Raw genomic sequence first — 9,934 nt, 5'->3', positions numbered from 1 at the left:
TTTCCCATTCCTTAAAGTTATAGCGGACTAAGAAACAGGGAACAGTTTGTCTCTGCATGGGAGAACAGTGGGTGGAGTTTACCCTTGCATCTGGCACTTTCCTTGATTTGAACCTTGCAGCTTCATAATGTTTCTGGAATTTATAAGACTACTGATACTAATATCTCCTTACAATTATTTTGTAGATGCGGCATTTTAAAGAATACACTAGGCTACATCCAATGCATGCATGTCATTATTTAAACTGGGTTTAATTGATTTATCATAGCTGGTGATGATCTGGATGATTTCCACAAGTGGCCTTAGCCACATACAGTGGGCTACCCACATTAATTTGTCACTCAAAACCACAAATGACACTCAATAAATATACAATTGTTTTACCTGACCCATCCGTCAATAAAACCTTTCAGGTGTGAGATTATAAATGTAACCATTCTGCATTAAGTAAAGTTAATACAAAAATAGAAACATTAATAATTTAAGTTTGTTTGAGGATTTAAATCGCCTATTAACAAATAGTGTAGCCTGTTTTCAATTTAGAAAGGGAGTTCTTTTTGAGGGCCATATTAAAACGTTGGGGTCTTAAATGGTCTCAGGGGCAAATTAAGATGGGTAGACAATGAACAGGGATTTCATTCCAGGGGTGTGCAGTGATCAGTCGCTTAAGCAAGCTAGGACCACGAGGAACAAATTTGAAAAGAATACAAAATTTTTAGATAACCAAAGAAAATGGTAGAGTGGCCTTATGGGACTTCTTTGTTTGAATGACACATATATAAAAAGCTTTCAAATGCTAAAGAACTGTCAAATGCTAAAGATTTTGATTTTCATTTATATTCAAAGGCAGGGGTGAGCATTTGTTACCTATTAATAGATTACTGAATTAAAATACATTTAGTAATTTTGCATAAATAAGAGGAATATCATACAAGGCCTAAAAGGCATATAGCCTACCACTAAACACCATATTAAGATTACCACACATCAAGTATCGGACACACTGAATACGTATAGGCCTGCAGTTTATAAATCCATTTGCATGTATAACTAGCCTAATTACATGTAAAACCAATAGATAAACGCAAATCAGGGCTCATATAAAGAGGCCTAGTGATATTTCTAAATAGTAGGTTATATGTAAGGCATCTATTATGGTCAGGTTATGAGAGGAGTAGAATGGATCTCAATTATTCTACTGGCAAATTGTTAAATTCACACGTTTCGTCAGCAGATGTCGCTGTAGGGCAGTACATTTTCTAGGTTATTTGGTGTGGATACACTGACGCTGAGATTGACAAGGGGACGGCTTGAAGGCATTGCTCGGTGGAGTTCGCTTTGAGCTGAATCAGCTGTGGATAGCTGGTCGGTGTTGTCCTCACTGTTTGGGAGTTCTCTGACTGGACATCGATTCATTAGCGAACACCGGACGAAACAAAGGACGTCGATTCAAGATACGGACTCGGTGTTTGGGGCGACCTAGAAAACTAGCTAGCTAGTGGTATCTGTGCGAGCGATCACCAGGTATAGGACATAACCGGTAGGGTGGTGAGGGGATCTCGGTAATCAACAGGATTTGGAACTTAAAGAAATTACACAGAGAAGAGCAACACGGACCTCACTCAAGTTGTCAGCTGGCTCGGGAGGACAAATTGAAAGTGTCGAGATAAACTGGACGATATATAGTAGATTGAGAAGCGGGATAAAACACCAGCCAAGATGAGGAAGTCGAGGCATTACGGATCTTGATAGTTACTGCTGCCTCTCACAACAATAGGCAGCTAGCTAACAGCCAAGGTAGCAAGCTAGCTGTCCTTGCACTACGTCATCGCTGTCTCTCTACAGAGAAAGCTGGTTAGCTAGCTTAATTGCAGGGAAACGGTGGCAGTGGTGTTTCGGCTTGCCAAGGCAGACTGTGATCTTAGAAGTGTGTAGCCTACCGATAAACTTGGAATAATAATGTTCACATTAAATCTTCAGGTGCATAGGGATCAGCTGGCTCCATAGATCTTGTTTACATTGGAGGCGGGAGGTAGCACGAGTCAGACTCAGGGCATCAACCTTAGTTTAGTGCCAGCTAAAAATAGCTAACAATGTGAATTAGCTAGCTAACGCTAGATTTATTAGACGGGTGCAGTAGTTGACATTTGTAGCTTGCTAGCCGATCGCTAACAAGAAAAACCATGAACCAGGCATTTTCTTTTTAACGTTTCTGCTCTAGACATTTGCCTCATTTTAACAATTAGTTACATAGTATTCTAAGCATCAAGACACAGTGTTACAATTGTGTCTCTAGATTTTATGTTGCCGACCAACACCAGAGAACGCTGAGTCCTAACACGTTCTACACGTTATCCAGCGTAGAACATAGTGCTAGACTAAACACTTCCTCGACGCTTGCCAACTCGTTTATTTTCTGAGTCTGTTTCATTTTCGGAACAATCATTATGGCAGCCGTCGTGAACTATTCTCCTCCTTGGTGGGTTAATTTGCTTCACCGAATCCCTCACTTCAATCTACAGTTCGAACAAACTAGCAGTGATTTTCGTCCCGAGGACTCCTCATACCAACAGGTAAGTCGAAGATGACTATTCTGTCTATTCAGATGTAACAGCTTGCTCATGCCTATTAACACAGCTAGGATATTTTGGTGATGTACTCAGTGATACTCAAAACAACTTTACACTTTGTACATTAAATCTCTTTTGTAGTTTCTCTTGATGACGTTGAACTCCAACTTTTTCTGCTGCTGTAGCCGATGTACAGTGTAATGGTTTACCAGTTGGCTCATTAATCTGAGTTGCACCTTTGTGATCACACAATCGCCCGTGGGAAATATAGAGCACTTTTGTATGTTGTGGCATACTTTCAAGAAGTATCCTAGTGTTGAATGAATCAGAAACACCCAACTTTGAACATTTGAATTACTCATTCAACCCTCTTAATGACTCATAATAATGGTAAGAGAGGTTGGTATTTCTACAGTCAGTTTTGTGGGGGACACTGTTGGCTGAAAAGGGATTCAAAACACCGGACTGAAGACTTTAAAAGCCAGGTTAATGTTTGTGGACATCAGACCTAGCAGTACACCAGTATTGCCAATGCCAATACGCTGCCCATCAAAGTCCACCTTGGCGACGTGTTTTATTCTGCAAAGGCCCACCGTTTGTGACGGGATCCAAATGACCTTTGTACCACAAGATTGTGGATTTAATAAGGGCTATACCTATCACCTTGCTGTTTAATTTGTTATCTGGCTATCAAACTTCAGAATCCTTTGTTCTGTCAGAATTGAGTAGGTGACATGCAGTCTGTTGTAAAGCCGTGGAAGCCTGTCAGAGTGCGCTTGGTAAATAATGACACGGTCTGAAATCAAGGCTATCTCTTAATTAAAATACACAGACATGGTTTATTCATGTGAACTCGTGCGGGTATTCAGTGAGATGGTGGCATGAAAGGCTTTCTCTTGCTTCTAACGGGCGTGGTAATAACTTTTTTGTGTTTGTTATTGGGTGTGGGGCATGTGGTTCCTTCTCACTCTCTTTGATGTTGGTTTGCGTGGTTAAGGATGGGGAGGGTGTTGGTGCAAGTGTCTGCATGGGAGCAGACCAGCATAATTGGGTAAAAGATCCCAATCAAGGGATGGTTCACCCAGCTCATATATATTAATACATGCATTAGGACACATTGGCATATGCAGCATACATTATGCTAATCAGATTACATGTAACATGCTAAATGGAATATGCATGATGAATTTGAGATTGATAGCGATGCAAATGGGGACAGCCATCTTTAAAAGTAGCCTAGTGGTTGAGGAACAGCTTTTGGTTTAGAAGTTGTGTGGCACGTATGAGGGATCCTATGCAGCTTTGGTCGATGGCGGCATAAATAAGGGATGCTGCATGCTGCTCCAACACCACCATGGGGATGGTTTGAAGCCTATCACACCAACCGCCAGAGGCAACAGCAAGGGCAGCCCTTTCCACGAGAAGCTCTGCACTGAGTACTGGACCTCTGCACACCATCCCTAACCCTGGGTAGTAATCAAGAGGAATGTCTAAAGTCTAGACTTAAAAGTAGAGAGTATCTCTTGCCTGGTGGCCCATGCTGAATATCTTTGAGGATGAGTGTCATCTTTGATCCTATTTTTACTTCATTATTTTTGGGTCAGAGCTTAACATTAGAAAAAGATATGATCTCAAATTGTAATTGACCACTTCTGCAGTTTTCCATGTCCTTGTAGGCAAAAGAATACTGTTGTCACCAATGTTCTCCTTTTCCACTCTTTTTATAGACGATATATGAGAAATGCCTCGAGCAAACACAGCTGTCGGTCCTGCTTGTGTTTTAATTACTGGAACATATTGGGAGAGCTAGCTGTTCCTAGCTTCAAAGCGGAAGTTGTCGGGGGCCATCTAAGTTGTCAGGTCACTTAAACGGTGGTGTGAAACTTTTGAAAAGATGTTTGTACCCATTAATTCACTCTTTAGCCCCTGGAGCACTGAACTCAGAGCATGGGAAACAGGCAATGCGTCAGAAGAAGGAGCCCTAGCTGAGACTATATTCAGTGTGCCTTTAATCTTTGATCATACCACCAATCTGTAGTAATGAGGATAGATTAAACTTTTAGGTGCTAAAATTAAAATGTTGATTTCATTGTTAATAATGCAGTTGTGTAGCTCTATTACGTAAAGCTGCTATATTTCTGTGTAAATAATTCTATTGGAGTAGAAAGGTTGGAGAGGCTTCCAAGGTTTTTTTTTATTTTACCAAGATCACACATCTGGCTGTGGATACGCACTGAATTGTGGAGGAGGATTTGAGAGAAAGAAATCTGCCCCATAAAACATGCAACTTTTTCGCGTTTCCGGCGCCGACGCAAGCGGCAGCCTTTCAACGTAGCTCCGCTCTATCTAAAAAAATACAATACAAAAAAAAGCCTTAATTTCCCTCAGGATTAATAAAGTATCCATCTATCTACATCCCTACAGAGCTGCATGCTTTTTGACTTTATTAAATGAATATCTTACCCACCAAGAGAAAAAGACTGGATCAGTTTCTGTCAGTAGCCAGTATATGAAATGCATACACACTGCACATAGCATGTGACAAGAAGTGTCTGAACTGGTCATGCTCAGTAAGCATAGGATTGCATAGCAAGGAATGAAGATGCTGGAACCAGCTCACTGTCGCACTCTCCAATGCTATCACTAACACAGAGGTTACACAGCCAGAACAAAAATAAGAGGGTTTTACTCGCTGGCACTTGATGGCCCATCGGGGAGAAAGGAAGTACAGCCCGCCAAACACTTTGCTTTATTGGCTGCAAAGCCTCAGATAACCTCTTAGTTGTTAGGCTTCTGGCATCTGCCTTTAGTGACTGTGTTTAAAATGCTTGTTTTTTGTTTGTTTGTTTTTTAAACATATTTTAAGAGCACATGATGTCAGTGGCGTGGTGTCTTTCATTTCTGATGCATCCTCATGCCTAATAATCCCTAACTATGATTATTTGTTTGTAATAGCCAAGACACTTTTTGTGGAATGTAGGTTAAGCTGACTGTTCGACCCCTGTGAACCTGTGGTATTTCATACCTGAGTTGGGGTGGCCCAGTGTGAAGGGCTATAGTTGAGCCTCTTAGGGATGATGATGATCGCCCCGTGCTCTGGTTTAAAGACCCCTACCTCAAATGTATTTTAAGCACATTCTTATGGCGGCATTCTGCGCAGGCAGGAAACCTGGTCCAGTCTTGTCCATATATCTGACTTATTGGAGTCTTTAATCAGCTACTAGTAATGAATAAGTATTGCCCTCATCATTGTTGGTTTGAATGAGGATTGACGTAACGGGGAATAGGCAGTCAGCTTTTATTTACAGATCTCTGCCGATGGTATGGGTATCGCCACGGTGACCATTGGGGGATTCTGCCCTGTGGACTGCTCTTTGGCTTTTTCAGTAGACAGTTTTTGTCTGAGGAAAGTGTGCCAGTGAGTAATTAGATGCTCTAAGGCAAAGATTAGAGCTGGCAGGCTGAGGCTCGGCTTTTTTAATTATGTCCCTTATGACCTAGTACCTTCCCACTGGATTTCTATATCCTCAATCCTTCTCCTCTCCCCTCTCTCACAATTGCTCTTTCTCTCTTTGTTGAGCGATTTGGTCTTGTTGTGATCATGGTCTTGGAACCATCACGATCACAACAAGTCCAATCTGTACTCTTAAGTGGTCTTGTGCCCCCATAGCTGGTTGTTTCATCCAAGGTAGTGTGTGTGTGTGTCTGGTGTGTGTGTGTGTGTGTGTGTGTGTGTGTGTGTGTGTGTGTGTGTGTGTGTGTGTGTGTGTGTGTGTGTGTGTGTGTGTGTGTGTGTGTGTGTGTGTGTGTGTGTGTGTGTGTGTGTGTGTGTGTGTGTGTTGTGATCATAGTCTTGGAATCCCTCTTTCTCTCTGCCTCTCTCCTCTTCGCTCCCTCCTCTGGCTTCTCCCCCTGTAGCGTTCCTTTCCCCCTAACAGTGTCCTGACAGCTAGAGAGGCTGAGTGGCACAGCAGAAACTAGCATTACACACAGTGTCCACTTGCATTCTTCACTCCTCATCGCCTGCCTTCTACTTCACTGGTGCTGGTGTTGAAGTGTTTTTGAACCAGTGTGTGGGGGGGGGGGGGCAGCAGTCTGCACAGCTGACGAGGATGTGTGTGGTGGAGGGGCAGGGCCCCCCCTGTTCTTTGCAGTGTGGCACTTGTTCAAGGGATCTAAAAAAGATTGAGGATGTCAGGTCAGGGAGGTAAGGGTTAAGCCTCAGCAATATCCTCCCCTCCTGTCCTGATGCGCTTTATCACTAAACTTTGCCCCAATTTTCCCTTTTTGGCAAAATACCCGATCAACCCCCCAGTCTGCTTGTTTTGAATAATCATTAAACTCTAAGATGTGAGCGTTTTTTCCCACGCTCCCGACACTACCTCACTTATCTCCACACCAGGTCAACTAAGTGGTCGCTTGAGATGGTGACACTGTGAACGAGCTGAAAACAGACAGAGAATGTTTTTTTATCTGGAGGCTGGGACATGCACCCTCCCCCTTCCCTGAAGACTTCCTCGCCAAGGCCAAAGCTGTGAGAAGTTTGAGCGGACAATACAGCTTTCATTAGAGTTGTCCACAAAAGCCAAGTGTGAAGATTTCGTGGGGGGAGTGAGCAGTCAAGAGTCAGTCAGAAGGATTGGGGTATGGGGGGGGGGGGGGGGGGGGGGAGGAGTGGTCATGATGGATGAGACTGGAGCTGTTCACGTTTGGGTATGAACAGACAGGGCTAAGGACAGGGGCAGAGGGTAGAAGAGCCGTGCCTCAACAGGTCACGGGGGCTAGCGAGACAACACAGGCAGAATGCCATGGGGCTTAGGCCGGTCAGGGCAGTGACTGGCTGGCCAAACAAAATCCCAGTCATAACAAATCATAGATCAGACTGAGAGCTCGTGTTGGCCTCACAAGCCCTCGGAACCAAGCAACAAACCAAGCTACAGCGTAGATCTAGTATGCCTTACTAGAGGAATCATGATAATCATGACCATTTTAATTGTAGCTGACTAAAAATAAGTCTAATATAAAACCCAATATTTAAAACAAATAGGTTAAAAACAAATGTTATATATTATAATACATATTATATAAACCTAAATCTACTAGTGCCGGAGTACTTTCTTGAGTTTCTCCGTGACCATGAGGGTCCCCTTGTGGGATCCCATGCCTTTGTACTGCTATTAATCCCATGTCGCTGGGTAGACAGACCAACCCCTTTAAAGAGACAGATTAGGTGGTTGAACCTGTTGACTGTAATAGGATTGAAATCCACTGTTTTGTGCTGACTGCAGACTCATGGACTCGGGTCTTTAAGGTCTAGCCATTAAATAATTAGCAGATGTAGGGCTGTCTTTCTCACTCTGTTTTCTCACTTCTCTTTTCCAAAACTTGTTAGCTGAATCAAGAAGCACGTGTTCTCTTTTAAGAAGCCAAAGGTTTGCCAAAACATTAGTTTTTAGCCTATTGGTTTTAAATATTGGGTTTTATATTAGACTTTTTCAGTCAGCTACAATTAAAATGGCTCCACATTAGTCAAAAAAATATCATGATTCCTCTAGTTAGGCATACTGATTCCTCTAGTCAGGCATAGCCTACTGATTTTGGTATGACCTTCCCACCAGCCAGCCCGTAGGCTAATTTAGCTATTCTCCCAGAATAGTGCGAGTCCGCCTGTTATGCTTTGCTGCAAGGGTTAACATGCACCAACGCACCGCAACAGGCTTTCCCACACCCACGCCCTCCGGGTCCCAGGGCCATGTGTGGGGGGGAGGCTTGAGAACACTCTGGCTGGTTTCGAGATTAGATGCTGTGGGACAGGGGGGGTGAGTTTTGGGAGAACACCCTCCGATTTCCCAGTCTCCTTACTACCCAAAAGGAGGGGGGGGGGGGGGGGGGGGGAGGAGGAGAAGAAGACACACACACCTCACCTGACTTCTTCAATTATTCCATCGCTCTTTCCACTGTTCCGAAGGAAAAGAGTGTTCTTTGAAGCCAGGGGAACGCGAGCTGGGGGGAAGGCGTGCTAATCTGTTTTGTCAGCCTGTTTTACCCCGGCTTTGACACAAACTGACAAGAGCTTGTTGTCAGCAGGCCAAACAGGAAGCACTAGCTGTTACTCTCTCTGTGGTATGTCTTGCCAGTTGCCTTCTCTGGCCTTCGTTTGGCATTATTTGCCAGCTCGAGCAAGAGGAATGTTTTGGTCGGACATGTTCTAAGCAAATTCCTTAAAGTTAGCAGTAAGTGGAACTGTTGCTCGTGAGGAGGTTTGCCTATAAAGAGCATAATTGGGATCATAATGAGGCGTAGGGGAGGTAGAAGATATATTGTGCACAGTATGGCCATATCTTTTTTTCACAGTCTTCATATGGTGTTAACGGATGGGTGTGTGTGTGTGGGTGTGTGGTCTTTTTTATTTATTTCCTGGCACCAGCTGTCTTCAAAGGCTTTATTGCCCCTGTGTGTGAGTGTGTGTGTGTGTGTGGTAGGTTGGTGGTATCTTTCAGCACTATACCACCAGCCCATGCCTCCCTCATCCCAGATGCGATCTCATCAGTCCCTTGTCGCTTGGGAAACCGCAGTGTAAACAGCTTCACATTTTTTCCCCCAGAGAATGTGGGGCACCAACACTGTCTCCAGTGGGAAAAAAAGATGAATCATGATGATTGGTTAGGGTCTGGAGGGGTGTTTGATGATTGGTTAGGGTCTGGAGGGGTGTTTGATGATTGGTTAGGGTCTGGAGGGGTGTTTGATGATTGGTTAGGGTCTGGAGGGGTGTTTGATGATTGGTTAGGGTCTGGAGGGGTGTTTGATGATTGGTTAGGGTCTGGAGGGGTGTTTGATGATTGGTTAGGGTCTGGAGGGGTGTTTGATGATTGGTTAGGGTCTGGAGGGGTGTTTGATTATTGGTTAGGGTCTGGAGGGGTGTTTGATGATTGGTTAGGGTCTGGAGGGGTGTTTGGTGATTGGTTAGGATCTGGAGGGGTGTTTGATGATTGGTTAGGGTCTGGAGGGGTGTTTGATGATTGGTTAGGGTCTGGAGGGGTGTTTGATGATTGGTTAGGGTCTGGAGGGGTGTTTGGTGATTGGTTAGGGTCTGGAGTGGTGTTTGGTGATTGGTTAGGGTCTGGAAGGGTGTTTGGTGATTGGTTAGGGCCTGGAGGGGTGTTTGGTGATTGGTTAGGGTCTGGAAGGGTGTTTGGGGAGAGGCTTGTTTTAGAGTCATGGCCAAGGACCTCGCTCTCCAACTGCAGCAGAGATTTATATGCTTCCTAAATGGAGGACTCACCGTAAGTCAGCCCAGGAGACCGTGAGTTGACCTGTTTAAAGGCTGACCTGAGTGTGAGGCGAAACAATTATGAGACGCTCCA

The 9,934-nt window shown here is 44.0% G+C and overlaps 1 protein-coding gene across 1 annotated transcript in view; it reads left to right on the top strand.

Moving 5' to 3' along the window:
- The first annotated feature begins 1,799 nt into the window (after positions 1-1,799).
- Positions 1,800-9,934, top strand: part of ttyh3a (tweety family member 3a) — a 67,137-nt gene continuing 59,002 nt past the window's right edge. Inside the window, 1 exon segment of the mRNA XM_080856998.1 lies at positions 1,800-2,573. Coding sequence (XP_080713124.1) covers positions 2,448-2,573 — 126 coding nt within the window. The 5' untranslated portion in view covers positions 1,800-2,447.

This window comes from Sprattus sprattus, assembly GCF_963457725.1.
Source record: "Sprattus sprattus genome assembly, chromosome: 18".
In the NCBI taxonomy this organism is placed as follows: domain Eukaryota; kingdom Metazoa; phylum Chordata; class Actinopteri; order Clupeiformes; family Clupeidae; genus Sprattus; species Sprattus sprattus.
Note: the sequence above shows the minus strand (reverse complement) of the source record. Positions and strands in the feature narration are given on the sequence as shown.